General features: G+C 38.5%; 1 protein-coding gene across 4 annotated transcripts in view; it reads left to right on the top strand.

Annotated features, from left to right (window-relative positions):
• Window positions 1-20,549, top strand: part of Ark2n (arkadia (RNF111) N-terminal like PKA signaling regulator 2N) — a 73,669-nt gene that overhangs the window by 46,766 nt on the left and 6,354 nt on the right. For 2 of the 4 annotated variants that reach the window (XM_075968218.1, XM_075968217.1), the window contains exons 3-4: window positions 8,967-9,134; window positions 18,666-18,792. In XM_075968218.1, coding sequence (XP_075824333.1) covers window positions 8,967-9,134; window positions 18,666-18,792 — 295 coding nt within the window. The remainder of the gene's footprint in view (window positions 1-8,966; window positions 9,135-18,665; window positions 18,793-20,549) is intronic. The other 2 variants (XM_075968220.1, XM_075968219.1) reach the window with 1 other exon arrangement.

The raw sequence follows: 20,549 nt of genomic DNA on the forward strand, positions 1-20,549 counted from the left end.
TTAACTGCAGAACCATCTCTCCAGCCTCTTGCATGAAGTTTTTTAAAGAAACTTATCTTTAATTTTCTCTTTTTTCTTCCTTCCTTCTTTCCTTTCTTTCCTCCCTCCTTTCTATTTTGTTTTTTTCCCCCCAAATCAGAAAAAGGAGTCTAATCTCGAGGGATGTGTATGCATACACATATATACCTATTACCTTAATTCCAAATTCATTAAAATTATTTGATGAGTGTCTAGAGGCAAATTCCTGTGTTGTAGTCTACAGTGATAGGAATGGATCCAGTCGTTAATACACTGTCCATTTTTTGCTTCCTAACATGCAGGGGAAAATGTCGTTCAATATAAACCTGGTTATGCTAATTAAATTGGAGAGAGGAAGGGCTTTTATTTTCAAACAGTATCTTTGGGCATAAATTATTGCTAACAGACTGAATAAAAAATATAAGATATCTAGCTTTGGCATGGTGGTGCATGCCTGTAATTCTAGCACAAGGAAAAATGGATCTCTGAGTTGAATGCCAGCCTGGTATGCTTTATGTAGCAAATTTCAGGCCTGTTTGTATTAATAGCAAGTTCCAGGCTATCGAGGGCTACATAATGAGATCGTTTCTTTAAAAAGCAAAACAAACCAAAAATGTGCACACACTCAAATGAATTTATTTTACTTATTGCTTTACTGTTATGTAGGTTTCAAGCAAGGGCCTCTGAGTATGCTTATGTCTAGGCTTATGAAAGCTTGTGTGGCTTGTACAAGTACACCGTGGCTGCTGATGAAAAAAATTATGTAGTAAGTCATTTTGTTCAGCAAGGCATCTTAAATTGATACTACTGATAAACTTGATTTGTCAATGACAAGGTCTTGCTATGTAGCTGCCCTTGACTCTGCAGTCTTGCTGGCCCAGCCTTATCTCACCCTGGATCACAGGTCTTGACTCTGCAGTTTTGCTGGCCCAGCCTTGCTTCATCCTGGATCACAGGCCTTTGTTGCCTTGCTCATCTACTGATTATTTCCCTTTTTTTCTTCCTCTTTCTTAAATTTTAATTTTATTTATTTTTAAGACAGGGACTCCTGTAATGCAGGTTGACCTGAATTTACTGTGTAGCCAAGGATGATCTTGAACTTGCGATTCTCTTGGCTCCACCGCTCAAGTTCTGGGATTACAGTTGTGTATCATCACACCAGGTCTTAAGATGCATTTTCAGTATTCAGTTGACTTTGCCTAATGGTAGTCACACTACAGGTATAGGAAAATGGTACATAGGCTTCTTGCTGTCTTTATACGTATATAATAAAAATTATGGACAGGCAGTCTTCTAAAAGTATTCTATTTAGTTTAAACCTTTTTATTCTTTTAAAATGATTTAAATAATCTATGGGTAGTGGTGAGATTTCGTGTAATGCCACATATCAAAAAATATAGTATCAAAAATAGTTCTACCAGATTTATTAAACTTGCCCATTAAATATATTTTATTGATTTGTTTTTGTAAAAGTCTTCTTAGATTCTTCTCAGATCCTCTTCAAAAATGGCATAAGTGCCTTTAATCATAGTAAAGACAAGAAATGTGTCAGTTTATCTAGAAGGTATGTGAATTTATAAACATAAATAACATTGAATACTACTTCACTTCTGTGTTTTTGGAGGGGTTTGTAATTTTTGTTCTTTGAAGCTGAGAGAAGTTAAGAGTCAGCAGCAGACTAGGTAGAGCACTGAGTATGGAGTAGATGGTCTCATTGCTGTGTTAGGTCACCACAGTATTATACAAAGGAATGGCCTCCATAAATGTATTCTGATTTCTATTAGAACCTTGAAGGTTTGAGAAGAATGTTATTAAATTGCTGTTTTTATTTTATTGCATTTTCTTTATATCCTTTATACATCTGTGCATCTGGAGTGTAACTAATAGATTAAATAAAAAATTTAAAAAGAAATGTTTCTTGTTACTCTATTGAGGACTCTGTTGTAATGTTAGTCATTCCCTACCAGCTAGTTCATTCTGTTCCTGAATCAAGAAATAATATTTCTACAATAAAATTAGCAGTGTTAGTTTATAGTTAGGATAATGGATTTTACACAGTATTTTTTAGGGTGATTTTCAGTTTTGGAATTGGTATATTGAAAAGGGAGATAAACACCAATATAAACCTAAAAGTCTGTCTTTTCCTTTAAACTATGTGTTTTACTGGTTATCATGTTAAAAATCACAGCATTTTGGAAAATGGCAAAATGTAGACCATGTCTGTTTAAAGAAGGAACTAAAATGGCGAGCGAGTGACTCCGTAGCGGGGAGCTAGACTTGGAGAGTTGTACTGGGTCTGCTCTCTGGCATCTGTAGCAGATGCTTTAGTCACTTTCTGCAGATCTCAGTCCTCAAGGCAGATGGCAACCTCTTCAGGTGCCCCTTGTCTGTATTTTTAGGTTCTTTTAAGTATCTCTATAAGGGATACTTGGTTATCTTTTGAATTAGTTCACTTGACTCAGCGCTTTCTTTTCTCTGTAAATAATGCTGAACTGTTAGGCTGTCTCTTGATCAGCTTTTCAGGTGTTCTGAGGATCTGGAAGCACTCACTCCTTTACCTCTTTGATCCTCTCAGAGTGACAAATGAAGCACTCGTATCCATCCTAGGTAACTTTGTTTCTGAACAAAATGACTGACTTTTTATCAGCTTGAAGAAAAGACACTATGATTCTTAAAACCATTTCCATGGTAGGAACTTCATGAAGTTTCTCAATTTTAATAATTGAAATGAGTACAGAGGAAAAAGTTTAGAGCAGACTTTATTTTAAAGATAACATAATTCCTAAACATAGAATGTAATGCATATTGCTGAATTGCATCTGTTTAATTCCCCCATTTAACATTTTTCTTTTTATTAAAATAGCTTTATGATGTTATTCTGAAGAAAAACATACTCACACAACTTTTGATATTAAGGTTACTTTTTCCAAAGATAGTGCTTTTTAAAATTTTTGTTTTCTGTTGATATAATTCTCTTCTAAGAGATGTTTGGGCTGCTTTCTTATTTATTCAAACGGTTCTGGATTTCTTTTTTTCCTTGATAGTAATGAAAGAACAAAATAAGTATTTTCAAGCATTTTTCCACTTACAAATATAAATTTGTAGTTTTGTATTCTAGAGTACAGCAAAACTAGTGTCTTTTAAAGGTGGGCTTTTCTAAAATTCAGTCTCCTTTCTGTATGTTGAAGTCTGACCCTTTCCTTCAGTTCCTCTACACTCTGTTACTATCCACCATGCACACAAGTGCACACATTTTATTTTCTGAGGTTCCTTGGCTAATTGATCCCTCAGAACCTTCCTTTCAGACTGCCTTCTTTCCTATCTCATTATCTGAGTGGCATCTGTCCCCTCATTCTCCTCCTGGTGTTTTGTGCTAATGGCACTGGGCATTGGCCTGATGGGGGTATGGGGGTCACTTAAGGTTCTTTAGTAGCAGCAGGACAGACATTCTTTTTGTTCGGGGATTGGAGAGATGAGGTGTAACAGATGAAAGGAATTTTTTTCTGGGCTTTGTTTTATATTACTGTAGTCATAGAAATACTCAAAGGAATAAACCATGTTTGGTGCATTGCCCAGCATGGTCTAAGTGAAGGTGAATCAAGAGTGATGCTAGGTGTCTAGCATGCATGAGGAAGTCCTATTCTAGACTTAATTAGCTTTTATAATGAGAAACTGGAAATGTAAGTTAGTGAAAGTGCACTGTAGGTAGGGATAATGCTGAGTGTGGACCAATCCAGAGTGATACTGAATGTGGACCAATCCAGAGTGATGCCAAATGTGGACCAATCCAAAGTGATGCTGAATGTGGACCAATCCAGAGTGATGCTGAATGTGGACCATTCCAGAGTGGTGCTGAATGTGGACCAATCCAGAGTGATGCTGAATGTGGACCAATCCAGAGTGATGCTGAATGTGGACCAGTCCAAAGTGATGCTGAATGTGGACCAATCCAAAGTGATGCTGAATGTGGACCAATCTGAAATAATCTTTGGTTTTCAGATGTTTTTATAAAAATATTTACAAACTAACATTTCACTTCTGTTTCTTGATTTTTCCTTTTTGGTGCTTTTGAAATGGGGTCTTGCTTTATAGCTAATTAGGCTAGCCTAGAACTTGCTGTGTAGTCTAAGTTGGCCTGGACTTTAAAACATTCTGTGTTAGTCTCTTAGGTACTGAGATTAGAGAATTAAACCTGCATTAATGATGACCTCATTTAACTTAATCTTAGCCTGACACTTAGCAGGTTTGTGTATAACCAATATAATAAACCAACTGGGGCATTGCTATTTCCCTAAAGCTTCTTGTCTATGAACTGTGTTCTACAGAGTGTACATGGAAAAAGAAGCAGACAGACAAAATAGGATAGCTCCTTCTGATGGAAAGATGGGCCAGAAGGCAAATGTTTTTCTTTTGTTTTGAGACAGGGTCTCACTATGTAACCATGGCTGGCTAAAGACATGCTGTGTATGTAGATCAGTGTCTTGAAGTCAGCTTGACAGGCTGTATTTTATTTTAACTCCTGTTGTATTGTGTCGGTGTCATCTTTTTAATAAAGTATGGTGTGTATATGAGCATGTCCCCATGTATGTTCACGTGTGTGCATATGTATGGAGGCCAGAAGACATGTTGTCATGCTCAGGAATGCCATTCACCTCATGTAAGTTTGGGTTCCTCATTGGTCTGGAGTATACCAGTTAGTCTAGATTGGCGAGCCAATGTGTTTCTATGTGGATTCTGAGGGATTGAATTCAGGTCCCGGTGCTTCTAAGTCAAGCACTTTACTGACTCAGCTGACCCTCAGCACCTGTTGGCTCTTGAACACCCAGCCTAACCAATGAAGAAACATTGGTAACGTAATTGACCAGAGTCCTAACAGCCAAGAGAGAGGAAGGAAGGCTTCAACTCTTGTATCTTCTGCCAAAATCTCAAGACCCACTCTCCGAATCTTCTCTTAATAGTTCTAATAGGGACTTAGGCTTTTCATCTGTACAGAAAGAAGCAGGTGGAGGGTAGATGCCTAGGCAGTGTAGCTAGACTGTGTCTTAAAATTTTAAAAAGGCTGTGGATGTAGCTTAATGGTAGTGCCTAGCATTAGTGAGATTCTGGTATTCTCAGTACTGGAAAAAGGGGGATGGTTCAATTGTGTAATTACCTTGTGTCGTTATAAAATGGTATGCTAACTGCCAAATTAAGGAAATCCATTATAGATAAGCATATTAAAGAAATATTTATTTTGTTTGTGTGTGTGTGTGACTTTGTTTTTTTTCCATTAAAATACATTTGAAAAAGAAACTAATTTTATTAAACATTTGCTATCAATAATGAAGAAAGTTGAAGATCATAAAGTAAATTTCAATTTATTAGGAATGAGTTGCAATACAGATTCACCAATATTTGTATTTGAGAAGTTAGAACTGGCTGGGAAGATGGATTACTTAGTAAAGTGCTTGCAGCATAAACATGAGGACCTGAGTTCAGTTCCAGAACCTATGTGAAAAAGCCAGATGTAATACTATAGATTCTGGTCCCAGTACTGGGGAGAGGAAGGCCCCTGGGCTCTATTAGGCAAGCTAGGTAGCATAGTATATTTGGAGAAATCCATGCCAGTGAGAGAGAGTTCCTGTTTCAAAACAACACAAAAGGTGAACGATGCCTGAGACTAGAAGGGATATTCAGGGTTGGTGCCTTCTCATGCTTTTGCACAGACAGACACACACACACACACATACGATATTAGAATCCATTCATATAAGATAGATGCTTAGTACAAATCTAGCACAGTGTATTAAGCCCAGGACCTAGTAAATGCTAGGACAGGGACTTGCCAACTGAGCTGCCTCTCCAGCTTTGTGTTCTTATATAAAAGGTAGTTGGTGGATTTCTTGATTTAAAGTTTTTACTTTTGTAATTGCAACAAATGATAAAGCATTCACAATGTTTCTGCTAACTGTACATAGTGGTGCATGTCTATGGTATATAAACTCAAGAGGATACCCTGGCTGGGTCCTACGAAAGCAATTAATGAGGGGGAAGTAGCACATGGGTAAACCACACGTTGATGTTACTAACTAATTGTATTCAGTTTGTCTTTATAAGGAGACGTTTTTAATGATTGTATAAAAACTAGCAAGTTTATTATTGTGTGCTGATTTTTATGGGTGTGATGGGTCTCAGCAGATGGGAGAATGCTGTGTGGGTAGCCTTATTTGTTGTCGCATGGAATATGTTTATGTAACAATTGAATCTTAAACTGTTAGTGTTTCCATGTAGACCTACCTAAAGCAACTATTTTGATGTTCTTGAAAGTTAAGAGAGTTTATTAATTAGGAATTCAGTAGTTCTAAAAGCATCTAGGAATCATCAGTGTTTACTCTGTGCAGCCTTGAAGTGACAACATGAATCTTTCTGTTAACACATCGAACCTTCATAGCTTCTCAGTGGTCTGATTGTTTTACTTGAAGATATATTTTAAAAAGTAAAGCAGATAAGTGATGGTTATGAAATGACCATTGGAGAAGGGTGCTTTCTGCCAAGCCTGACTGGTTTGATCTCAGAAGCCACATGGTGGAAGGAGCCAACTGGTTCTTGCAAGTTGTTCTCTGATCTCTACATGCAAATGGGTGCTTATATGCACACACACACTCTCCCATAGTAAATATAAAAATAATCAACCAAAAAAAATTCACACTTTAAAAACACTATAACAAATTGTCACCATTATTTAACTAATACCACATGTTTTTTCAGAGTTCAAACCTTATTGCCAGTGCCTTACACTTACTTAGTTTGGGCTTATTAATGATAGGTGTAAGATTATCTTGAAACTCAGGATCTTTAATAGTGCTTTCTCACTGAGAGTCAAAGCTGGAGACGTACTTTACTTTATTAATAAAGTTTGTATAGTTCTGAGTTGTCATTGTTTGAATTCAATGGGAATGAAAAATGACAGTAATCATAATATAACTGTTAAATATTATTAAAATATGAAATATTGCTGTCTTTGTTCATGATAAATACTAAATTTAAGCTAAGTTATAAGGTGTGCGGTTTGGAAATATGGAAGATACAAGAATGAAGCCAGATAACAAGTTTATGCTTGTATTTTCTCCTGATGAAGACTTTCAGACACGTTATTTCCATGGGTAGGTGACGTGACTCTGCATGTATACATACATTTATACTTATTTGCATGATTATACATGTAGGAGTAGTACAATTTTGACTTGACCTGTGACCTGTTTCTCAGTTTGGGGGCAAAGATGGGGAATATATTGGTAAGTGACTCAGAATTGGTATTGGCTATATAAATTTTAGAATAAATCAGTAAGCAATTCATTGCAAACAACTGAAGAAACCCACAAAACTCTTTCAAAATAGAACCTGTGGTCACATAGTCAACATTGTACTTGGTCTCTTTACCTCCTGTACCTAAGTATTTGGACATCACACAGTATCATGATTCCACAATAGTCATTTTCAACTCTGACGAAAATTCTATAGATTGCTGGACTTTTTCTTAAGAAAAACCTCAAACATGAACAGATTTTGCTGTTTGAACTAAAATCCATTATCATCTTGTTAATTTTTCTGGGCTTTGATGAACTTGATTTACCCCTGTAAGGAAACCGGAAATGATTTTAAGTAATTATCTAAAATTGCCACAATCGTCAGAATTTCATGTTGTGATGTGTCTTTCCTTTATATAGTGGCTTTTGTGTCTGATCACTTTTCTATTTTTAAAAAAGTGTTACCACATAAGACATGGCATAAATAGCCCATATGTATTCTGTGTTTTGTTCAGTGATAGTTTATACGATGGATGTATGTATTGAAACAATGAGCCTTCATTGTGTGTTATTTTTTGATTCACTCATACATATATTCATAGTCATAAATAGGTGTGTTTATACTCATTTGTTGGGTGATGTTAAAAGTCTATGTAGAGAAAGAGTTTGCTTGTTTTTCATAGCTAGTTCTTGGGAAGGACAGCATTCCCTTTAATTCTGTTCTAAAAGGGGGCGGGGCCGAGGGATTTCCTGAAAGAAAACAATTTCAAAATACTTTTTTTTCTACTGTGTTAGGAAGAGGGTGGCAATACCATCTTAAAGCATGTGTTCATTTTAGAAGCATGAATAGTGGGCTATTGTAGCATGAATTACTGTAGTATAATTACTTTGGTACTTACCTGCAGTTAGTCTTGGGATTTGGGCTTGGGAGCATGTTCTTATATTTTCAATAAGAACTTTCTCAACTTCTTTAAAAAACCTACTCACAAGGTTACTATCCTTTTCTTGAATGAACTTACCTTTCTCAGGGAAAAGAAAATATAAATATTCCTTGATTCTTATCCTTCATAAGATGCCCAAAGTAAAATCCTGACAGTGGGTTTTGTGGTATTGTCTTTTTGTAGAATGTTGTGAAGTGCGTAACATCCTGTTACTGTAGAAGGGTCTCGCTGGAGGTAAAGAAGTTAGTGCAGCAGAGCTCTCGTGCCAACTTTATTAATAAATAAGAAAGTGTACATGGGATTTTCCTCTTCAAGTCTATTAGGAATTTTTAATATTGGCTACTAAAAGAGCTAAACTCATTTTCGAAAGACATTAAGTTAGAGTCAACAGTTTCCTGCAGTCTCCCCCATATTTGTTGTGGAGTCATCATTGCCTTTTCTTAATTTGTTGCTCTGTAGGAATAATTCAGTGTTATGTTGTGCAGTATAGTCTTGTCTTCTGCTCTTTGTAGTAAGTAATGCCCTTTTCCTCTTTCCAAAACGTATCCCTCATCTTTGTATTCTTGGGTTATCTTTTCTACTTCAGTATCATGTTCAAAACACTAGATAGAAAGGGAACTCTAATCAGAAGTAGCTGGCATTTAGTGGGCTCTTAATTAGTTGGAGAGGTATTTCTTACCCCACAAGTTAGATACAAGTATACATTTTTTTTCCTCCCTAGATGGACCTCCAGTTGTAGCTCATTATGATATGTCTGACACCAGCTCTGACCCAGAAGTGGTAAATGTGGACAATTTATTGGCGGCTGCAGTAGTTCAAGAGCACAGTAATTCAGTAGGCGGCCAGAACACAGGAGCTACCTGGAGGACCAGCGAGCTTCTAGAGGCAGGTTGGTCTCCCCTACCCCTTTTTCTAATGACAATGTGCATGAGTCCTGCCAACCATTTCTTATGGTAATAGACCCTGCTGAGGAGAGCAGGCCATATACAGCCTAACTAAATTGAATGCCTTATTGAATGCTTGTGACTTTCCAGGCTGCCCTATATAACCGAAGATTTGAGTAGTATGCCATTTCTTCATTAGAAGGAAGCAAATAAAAATATATGAGCATGTAGGCATCAAGTTTCAGGAAGCATACTCTTGGGTTAAAATGCTTTTATGAAAGTAACCAAGATGTCCTCAGACGCCTCCGCCAGGCTCTGGATAGCCACCTTGTAGCTTCAGGAGGGTCTGTGGATGCTCTCCGCGTGTGTTGCTTCATCTGCAGTGCTGTCCTTGTTTCCTTGTGGTCTCTCTCTGTTAATTCCTCCCCAGTAAGCTCTCCTCCTCTTTCCTAAGGCCTTTCTTTCACCCCTGCTTCCATCATTTCAGAGAGAATCTCCTTTGTTGCGTCCCATTCTTTTAGATCTCTGACATTCTTAAAGTGATACTTAGAAAGAACCTCACTGCATATTGGAAACTTCTTAGCATGCCTCCAGCTTCCCTTCAATCTGTTCCTCAAATATTCTTTTTTATTTGAACTTTAAATAAAAAAAATAGTACTTAAAGTTTAAGAGGAAAGGGGAGGAAACTTAAACTCTTATGCAGTCTATATTTTCTTTGTAGCTTTCGAAGGATTATGTTCACTGCTCTAATGCATTGGTCATTAGCCATTATTTCATTAATTCATTACTTTTATGGGAAGTTTTATTACATAATTTTGTTTTTTGCATTAAAACCCAGTGCCAGTGGTGGTTGTCCTGAATTCTATCACTGTCTTTAACACTGAAGAATAACTTACTGATCTTCTAAGATTGTGTCTGATTTGGAAATTGGATTTGGTTTTGATCATGGATCAGTTGTTTTTCTTTTGGATTTTCATTTCATTTTTATTTGTATAAATATTTGCCTAACAAGAATCTTTTAAGGATTTTTTAGTATTCTACGTCAATACTTTGAAAAGAAGTAACACTTTAAAGTTAAAGATGATAATAACCACAGAATTGTTTAACACATTTCCAAGCTGTGTGATTTAGTTTGTTCTATTACTAGATGTGTTTTTCTTTGATTCCTACCCATGGATGAAGAAGTAGTCTTTCTGTCTCAATTTTACTTTCCTGTTTCCCCAACCATGTCATTACATACAGACCACTTTTTAGTAAATTCTTAGGAATAAAAATGAACAATTTTTAGCATGTTATTTTTTTTCTTAAAAAATAATGAAATCTTTAATTTGTGTGTGTGCATATATGAGTGTACGAACACCTGCTTGTCTGCATGTGCACCGTGTGCATGCAGTATCCATGGAGTTCACAATAGGTTGTCATTCCTTGGAACTGGAGGTCATGAGCCTCTGTGTAGGTGTTAGGAGATTCACCTGTGCTCTCTGCAAGAAAATGCTCTTAACCTTGGAGCTGTCTCTCTAGCCCACATGTTATTTGCTTATTTTTAAAATTTATTTTGTATGTATGGGTGCTCACCTACATGTCTGTCTGCACACTACTTGTATGCCTGGTTCCATAAGATGGCATTAGATTCCTTTGTAACTGGTGTTACAGGTGCTTGTGAACCACCATGTAGGTGCTGGAAATTAAACTTGGATCCTCTGAAAGGGGAGCCAGTGCTCTTAGCTGTCTCTCTAGTCCATGTAATTATTAATATAGAGAATCCCTTTGCTTCTTTTGAGACTGGGTTTCTTTATGTAACAGCCCTGGTTGTCCTGGAACTCACTTTGCAGATCAGGCTGGGCTTGGACTCACAGAGATCCGCCTCTGCTTCATGAGTGCTGGGATTAAAGGTGTGTGTCACCTCCGCCTGGCACTTACCATAGAGAATTTTTACCAGTATGTTGACTCATGTAGAATTGTTAATGTTTTTCTTTGAGCTACAGAATACCTAGCAGTTCTATCCAGGATTTAATATTTACATTTTTAGGTTCTGGTATAGTCATATCTTAGTGTCTGTGGAGGATTTCCAGAACCTCTGAATTATGAAACAAAATAAAACCAAAAACCCCAGAGGGACTGGATCCATAATCCCAGCACTTGGCAGGCTGAATTAGGATAATCACTCTGAGTTTAAGGACATTATGGGCTCCAGAGTATAAATGAGTCAACTTGGGATAGAGTAAGATTCTGTTTGAAAAAGAACAAACCAAAATCCATAGGAAAGAACAAATCTCGGTTATAAATGGTGTGGTATTTGCATATAATTTACACCCGTCTTTCTATTTCAGTCGTCCTCCGATCACTTCTAAGCCCTCACTGTATTTGGGGGGGATGCCGACAAAAAGATCCTGCGTGTTCAGTTCAAGTGCAGTCTCTCCTCAGTATTTTCCATTCACAGTTGGTGGGGATGGAGAGCTCACTGTTTATTCAACTTGTTTATTTAAAACATCATGATTGCTGTGTACCTACCACCCTTCTTTTTTAAGAAATAGAACATGTTGAAAGGGTGTGAGGAGGTCAGTACCAGGCAGCTTTCTCCCTTACTCTGAAAGCTGTTCTAAATTTTTGTGTTATTCCTTTATGTTCTTAATTTGTTTACTAGTAATTAGTTTAAAAACACCTACCTACTTTTGAATTAATTGCATTGCAGACAATCATTTGTAGTTTTGTTCTTAAACATTTTGTGAGTTGTGTGCTTGCTTATCACAGCTTCCTCTCACTGAATGTTGAGGGTGCTGTTAGCATGTTTTGAATATACGCATATAATTTTTCTATATATGCACATATAATTTTGTATGTATATACATACATGTATATGTAATTTTGTATATATGTATATATTTAAGTTATAATACAAAGTATGTGTGCACATTGGGCCATAAATTATGATAGGTTAATCTTTATGATACAATTACCACTGTTTAGTAGCACCCATGGTATTTTCTTGTGAGAATGTCTCTCTTTCAAAGTCATTTTCCCTAGATATGAAAATGTAGCACTATTTAGTATCTTTAGTTTTGAACTGGTAAAAGAGTTGGGTAACAGGCAGATTTTAAAGACTAGTTTGGAATCAGGAAAGACACTGATCAGCAAAGATGTACATTTTAGCTTTTGCCATGTTTCCTTGCCATGTTACTTTTTCTTATGTGATGTTTGAATTGTTGTATAGATGTATAGATTGATGTTCAATCAGTAGCCACAGGTCAGTTATGTAAAGCCTCAGTTTTCTCTATCTATAAAACTAGTATCTGCCTCAGCAAATGTTATTGTTACTGTTAATGTACAGCACAAAGCAGGAATGCCCCCAACCATTGTGTTACATAATAGTGATAATGCTGAAGTAGATTAAGGAGGAAGATTAATATTGTTATGAGTTTGAGACCTTCCTTGGCTACATAGTGAGTTTCAGCCACTTGGGTTAGAGAGTGAGGTCCTATTTCAAAACAACAAAACAACAATAATTATAGTTGGAGTTCAAAGAAACAGAAGTCTGAGATGCTCTTGGATATAGGACAAGAACATCCTTACTTGCAGTCCTCCTCATCAGAACCCAAATCCTAGGACCATAAGCATTGTTACCAGGTAGCTTGCTTTTGAACTGCACGTTTGGATGTTTGTGTTTGAGGCAAGGTTTTGTTTAGTCCAAGCTGGCCTTGAACTTATGATCCTTTTACCTCAATCTCCCAAATACTGGAATTAGACCCACATATCCACTATATATGGCTTACATTGCAATTTTTATGGCCACAGTTGTACTGTTTAAATTGTTTGAGTCTAATAATCTGAAAGTAGTATATAAATTATTGACTTTTAGATTTATGAGGAATAAAGTTAGAATAATCTGAAATACTAGTGATTTTTTAAAAAAAGATATTCTAAAAATAACATGTGGCTTAGTGGTTTCTTCAAAACAATTTTTTTTTTAAAGAAAAAAATACCCACTAGTATAATATCACATTGCTGGCTCTGATAGGTCTTTGGGCACAGGTCAGGGTGAAGGGCCTGCCTAGTAAAGGCTGGTATTCAAGAATACAAGAATGTCTGAGATGGAGCACAGATTCCTATAAAGTTAAACCGTGGGTCAGAAGGATGGTGGTAAGCTGGACACAGAAGTAGTAAGGTTCGGTGGGTTGTGTTTGGGTGATGGAGGAACAGTTTGACAGCTGCACTGACTTAAAATGTTCTTTTAAGTTAGGCTTCATACAGTTTACGTACATATTTTGGGGAGCTTCACAGACTGAGAATCTTGTTGTAAGTCTGTCACATGTGGCTTTAAGTGCCTCCTGGAGCACAATTCCTTATTTCTTAGTAAGTTGACACTGTTTTAAGATGGCTGTGAACACAGATGAGCATTCATGAGAGCTGATGTACAAATGGAAAGAGAGGAGAGAGACTCCAGTCATGATTCAGGAATGAATGAATGAATCTGTCAGGGGTCAGCGTGTGAAGGTAGGAAAGTTCCCTGGAAGAAAGACACTGCTGGTATTGGAGGATGAAGGACTGTTTAGCCAGTCCCCAAACTGGGGCACAGGTTAGGAGCTGGACTGGGGTGGGCAGCATTTTCAGGAAAGCCTGTTCCATAAGGAAGTGGAAGGAAAGTTCAGCACAGTTTACTCTGAACTGACATTCCAGAAGACAGTAGAAAAGTTGTTGACAGGTGAGTTGTGGGTGGCACAAAGCCAGTAGAACAAGACTGTAGGGTGAGCCCGGAGAAGAGGAATGGGCCAGGGGCTTCGCATTTATGTGTAGGTGGAAGATTAAGTGGCAGTGTGTTACTCTCCTGACTGCTGGCTCTCTGCCTGCTCCTGTTCTCTCCTTTTACAACCAGGGCCCTTGCTTGTTTTGTCAGTTTTGTGGCCTCCTTTCTGACTCAGCCTTTCTAGGCTGAGATCACAGCTGCCACTCTGGCTTTGCACTGAGGACTTTACTCTTGATACTATTCGCTTGTTGGGTCTAGTTCCAGGGCTCCTTGGCGAGTGTCCTCAGCTTTTGAGTGTAGTTGAATGTTTAGCTATACTCACCTGGCATACCGTAGTTAGCCTGTGTTTACACTGCTAAACCCAAACGGAGACAGTTACCTGGTTGGATTAAGGGTCACTGTATTTCCCTCATCTGCAATTTCACCTGTCTCTCAGGCTGTGCTTTCCTTAGGAGTATCTTTTCTTTTCTTAGAACACCTGCAGTACTTCCACTTCCAACTTCCCTGTTCACGTCCAGTAAAGATCACTTCAGCTGCCTGCCATGGCTCTGTTGCTTCCCTTTTCCTAATATAACCTGATCTAGCACATCTTTAAAAATCTCTAAAAACACATATACACTCATCTTTCTCCCTCATTTACCTTCTTTTGTCCACATTCCGCCTTTTGTAGTTTGTTCTTGTTTCCCCTCAGTCTTTTTGATGTTTTGGTTCCATCATTCCTGAGACCCTGCTTTCTAAGGTCATCTTGTTGTTGACTCTAGAAGTCTCTACTTATTTTCATATTTTTGTTTATTCTTCAGCAGTGAGCACAGATTTATTGAGAAAAATTGAGAAAGAGCTCCCAAGAGCAGGAGGGGTTCCAAGTAGGTAATCCCCCCTTCTCAGTTCTTACCTGACCATGTCTTGGGCTTTTGTTTTTGTTTTCCCATGGATTCCCCTTTCTGTGCCATCTCTTAATTAGTGGTGGTCATCAGGGTTCTTTCCTGTGCTCCCTTCACTGCTGTGACCCTTCTCTCGGGGATGGGAAGGATTTATCAAGTCTGTTTTGCTCAAAAGTGTTTTTGGATAGTACTTCCAACTATCTGTTGGAAAGCTATCCTCAGCCGTCATTGTCTCCTTCAAGCTGCCTAAGTCACCAGCACACACCATTTTCACTCCTCATCCTTTGGTTTATCTGACCCAGCATCACATGAGCAGTCCCCATTTGGTACCTTCCCCAGAAAGTGCAACAGTGTAACTGGTTCCTTTGCCTGCAGTTTTCTGGCCCTGCTGCCAGTTTGACTTCTTTACCTCAAAAGGAAGCCTTTAGAATACAGAGCTCAATTATGTCACTCTGCAGGTCTTTCAGTGGTTTCTCACCTTTCAAAATCAAGTCCAGGTTCCAACCTGAGATTTCACCTTTGCCAGTGTTGCCAGCAGTGTTCGTCATGACTTTTTCTATTCTAACTCTCAATCCACTGTTAGACCCTAAGGGTACTTCCCCTTTCACTGTACCCGGTCTTCCCTGGGAGCTCAGCTTCCCTGGTCAGAGTCTGGGGAATGTGCCTGTTCTCTCTCCTTGTACAACTTGATACGTAACCCAGCCTGGCTCCAGATGCTAGGATCACAGATGTATACCATTGTTCATGTTTCCAGGCTGCTTCCTACCAAAAAACATGGAGCAGTTTTTTGAGCTGTGGGTAATGGATTGTTTTTTTTTCTATTGCTGATTTATTACAGATTTATTGCGGATAGTGTCTGTACTTGCCCTCTGTCAAATAGTGTTCCTACCACCCAGTATAATGTATACCACATCACAAGTAATATACTTATTGTAAGAACACACAGATAAACAATAAAGTCTACTTGAGATATCAATTACAGACTTGTTGAAACTTGAAAAGAGCAAGGCTGTCAATCTGTCTTACCCTGCGGTGCAGGTGGAGCAGTGTGTGTAGTGAAGGTACAGATGCATGAAATGCTTGACTAAAGCAAGGTGGTAGACAGAATAAGGATCTGCGTTTACCAGTTCTAGACTTTTCCAAATCCCATCTAAACAACATTTCTGACTTAACAAAACTGGGTGCCATGTAGAGAATATTTGTGCATTTTGGTTTTAAAGATTGGTCGCTACTGCCAGTGTTACCACATGAAATCCAAATCATATTACAAACTCATGCAGACTGTAATATAGTCTCAGTCACCTTGTTTCTAGTCATTAAAAATTAGTTCTATGTGGGCACACATGTGCTATAGTGCACATGTGGAGGTCAGAGAACAACTTTGAGAGTAGGTTCTCTTCTTCCACCATGTGGATCCTGGGATCACACTCACTCAGGTAGTCCCACTTGTCCCACCGACCCATCTCACCAACTCTCGGTTGTTTTAAACTTCCCATATAGGTGAAAATAGCATTAAACAGTAAGCACTAACAGTCTCATCAAACTTGATTACTTTCCACAGCTTTACTTACCGTCTACACATTTTATAATGGTATGAATTATACTTTAATGTTGAGTGTCTGCTTTCCCAAGTCTCTGTTAACACTGTCGTGCCCATCTTTGACTGTTGTAACGTCTCGCTTATATAAGGCTTTTCCTCATAGGGTGAACTCTCCAAAGTGAGTTTGCAAGGGTAGAGGATGCAAACACTATGAAGTTTAAATTTGGAGCTGCCTGTGCTTTTCCAAAAGGGTTATGTTGAACAGCTGACAGGGAAAATACGAAATCTCTCAGTGATGCTGATGCATTGGAGCCAGTGAGAGAGAGGATGATTCATGCCTGTAAGATCTTCCTCTCATTGGTTTCATTTGTATGAGCTTTCGTAAACATTTTTGTTCAATATGGAGAAAAAAATTTGTATTAGATAACATATTTAAATGCAAACTTTTTTAATGAGTAAATGAAAATTTGTGTTGACTACAACTAAGTTAATTTGTAGGAATTAATTTGTTAGTTAAAATTTGTTAGAAACAGGCTGTGGTGGCGCACACCCTTAATCTCAGCACTTGGGAGGCAGAGGCAAGCAGATCCCTGAGTTTAAGGTCAGCCTGGTCTACAACAGCCTGGTCTACCAGAGCTAGTTCCAGAACAGGCCCTAAAGCTACAGAGAAACCCTGTCTTGAAAAACAAAACTCACCAAAAAACCAAAAACCAAAAAAAAAAAAAAAAAAAGTGGGAGACAGTGTGTGTGTGTGTGTGTGTGTGTGTGTGTGTGTGTGTGTGTGTGTTTGTGTTTAGTTCAGAGGACAACTTTGGGGAGTCTATTTCCTCCGTCTATTGTGTGTCTGGGGATTGAACTCGGGTTGTCTGGCTTGAGGTACAAATGATTTTACCACTGAACTTTATTGCTGGCCATGTAGGAATTTACAATTCATTTAAGATTGTATATTTAAGATTGGTACACATAGCTGAATTCTCTTACTCATGTTTGGATTATGTTTTGATTTGATGTTGTACCGTTACATGGACGGTCAGGTCCGTGACAGTCTGGCTCACTGTGACACTGCAGGCATTTCATCGCACCATGTAACGAGTAGTTTAGGAAGATGCCTGTGCAGTGATCCTTTGTGTCTCAGTGCGCTGAACTGGGTACGCCCCAGGCTCTCGTGCTTTGTTCATGTCTGTTGGGAGTTGTCAGTCGTGTGCAGCGTATGTTTCAGTCATGTGCATCCCAAAGCTCCATCTGCTTCTTGTCTTTGCTTTTTCATGGATTTTAGGATTAGACTCTGCCAGATTATCACTCCTTGATAGGAAAAAGCATTTTGGTATAAATACAGCATTAATTGTCACTTTGATTCTGCAAATGCCTTTACAGATTTCTGATTTAGAATTTTGTTCTGTGATGATAAGCGGTAGAGAGCTACCCTATTGACCTCAAGGGGGTTGTGCAGGTCATTAATAGTAGACTAGAGTTGAATGCAAAAAGCACTACAGAATAAAATATAGAGTGTTATAGTATATCTATAAATATATTTAGGTAGAGTGCTAGTCAAAGTATTTTGTTTTTCTCCTAAGAGACAGAAATATAGAATAAGGAACTTTTCCTGGAAAGCCCTGGTGTGCTACTTGGATACATGCCATGTCCAGACATTATATTTGTTTAAAAGGATATTTTTGTTTTTCATTATGTGTGTGGGTGCCCATGGAGGCCAGAGGAGGATGTCAGATCCCTTGGAGCTGTGAGCTGCCTGATGTGGGTGTTGGGAATTGAACTTGGGTCCCCTAGAGGAGCTGCACATGCTGCGCTCTCCAGCCCTTTCTATTTCTTTTTAAAAGACAGTTTATTTGTTTTCAAGTGGCAGAGCATCTTGGGAGATGGTTCTGGTTAAAGTGCTTACCATGCAATTGTGAGGAGTGGAATTCAGAAACCCATGCAAATGCCAGGGGCCTTGTTAACCTGCCTGTACTTCCTGCCTGAAGATGGGCCATGTCAGGGAGCTCTGAGGTGAGCCTGTTAGAGTGAGTATGGTAGAGACGATGAAAGATGATTCTGGATATCAACCTTGTATCTCCATATGCATGCCACACATGTGCACCTATATATGTGCAAAAAAAGGTTATCAGTGTACACACATGCATGACAAACACACAGACACATACACACATGCACACAAAAAATGGAAAAAGGAAGAAAAAACCAACAAACACAGGGTTGTGCCCCTGTTTATATGACAGTGGTAACAGTTTTGCTGTGGCTAATAGAGCCTGAATAGAGTTACTTATTTCTGTAATTAGTTTAGATGAGTAATCTATCACTGAGTTTTTGCTTAAAGGAATCAATCTGTATTGCTTGCTTTTCTCCCCTTCTCTCTCAGGTCATTTGGATCCAGGATTCCTAGCAAGTGACAAAACATCTGTTGGCAATGCACCACTTAATGAAGAAATTAATATTGCCTCTTCAGATAGCGAAGTGGAGATTGTGGGTGTTCAGGAGCATGCCAGGTAGGCGAGTACCTGGGGGTATTCTGATACTTTACATTGTGACTCTCTTTAAACCAAAAGATAAGTCATAGATCAGGGCTGGAGAGATGGCTCAGCCCTTAAAAGCACAAGTGCTCCTCCAGAGGTCCTGAGTTCAATTCCCAGCAACAACATGGTGACTTACAGCCATTTATAGTGGGATCTGATGCTCTCTTCTGGCATGAAGGTGTACACACAGATAGAACACTCATAAAATAAAATAAATAAAATCTTAAAGGAAAGAAAATGATAGACCTCATCCTGGTTGGCATGAAGGTGTAGGCTATCCCATGCCTTCCATAATATAGGAAAGTGCATGGGTTAATGCATGAAAATTGTTTATTTTTATTTTAATGCCTTGAAATTCCGAGCCTCAAGAACAACTCTGTGGGGCTCATAAAAACCATTGTAGTCTTACTACATGAAAATTTCCATCCCTATCATTATAAACTATAAATTATTTCTGTAATGGACTTTATTTTACAAAGTAGTTGAAACATTTCTCCAACACTGGCTTGCTTTATGCGCTTTAGAAAAGTTCTTGGCCCAGGAGGTGACTTTATTGGTAAAGTGCCTGTGGCACAAAACATGAGGACCTGATTTCTGATCCACAGCTCTTAGGGCAGCTGTATCTATAACCCCAGTTCTGACAGAGCCTTAAAGCCCCTTGGCCAGCCAGTCTAGCAGGATTGATGAGCCTCGGGTTCATTGTCTTGGGGTGGGGATGGGGGGCGGGAAAGAAGCAGTTGAGGAAGATTGCTGAAGTTGTCTGTAGGCCTCCATATGTGGGTATGCGCACACAAAATGGGTGCATATACCACACACATTTGCACATGTGCATATATCCACATGAACACATACATTAACTCCTGCCCCTAAAAGTTCTTTTTCTGTGATGTGGGAAGTCCTTCTGTATATGTGTTGCTTTTATTGGTTAATGAATAAAGAAACTTCTTTGAGCCTATAGCAGGGCAGAACAGAACTAGGTGGGGAAAACTAAACTGAATGCTGGGAGAAAGAAGGCGGAATCAGGGAGATGTCACCACCGGAGACAGATGAACTGGAACCTTGCCGTTAAGCCACAGCCACACAGCGATATACAGATTAATAGAAATGGGTTAAATTAAGGTGTAAGAGCTAGCTAATTAGAAGCTAGAGCTAATAGGCCAAGCAGTGGTTTAAATTATATAGTTATATATTGGGGCTGTAGGACCGTGTTTTCATGATGAAGAAGAAAAAATCCTCAGTGTGTCATTCATTTCCTGCCTATCATTCTATTTAAGATGTTTGAGGTACTTAAACCATAAAAAATGAATGCTTTACTGCGTATAACACACAAAACAAGTCATATTGTACACCTTAATATTTGCAAACTGTTTATTTTTAAAGTATCCAGCACACAGATCAAAGCACAGACAGATACTCTCTTGTGACTACACTCTGTATTCTTGATTAGTGATTTTGATCCTGACTTCGAACAAATCCTAGTCACTGATGACCTTGGAGGTCATGTTAGTATCTTCTTTAATGCCCAGCTTGACTCTTTTAAAAATTGTTTATTTTTTCATTGTTTGTGGGGATACGGGCACATGAGTGAGTTCAGGTGCTGTCAGCTCCTCGGAAGCTGGAGTTGTAGATGGTTGTGAATTTCCCATGGTGGGTGCTAGTAACTGAACTCGGGGTCTCTGCAAGAGTAGTAAGTTCTCTTAACCCCCAACTTGAATCTTAATGGGCAGTTT

The sequence above is a fragment of the Microtus pennsylvanicus genome, chromosome 4 (genome assembly GCF_037038515.1).
Source record: "Microtus pennsylvanicus isolate mMicPen1 chromosome 4, mMicPen1.hap1, whole genome shotgun sequence".
Lineage (NCBI taxonomy): Eukaryota > Metazoa > Chordata > Mammalia > Rodentia > Cricetidae > Microtus > Microtus pennsylvanicus.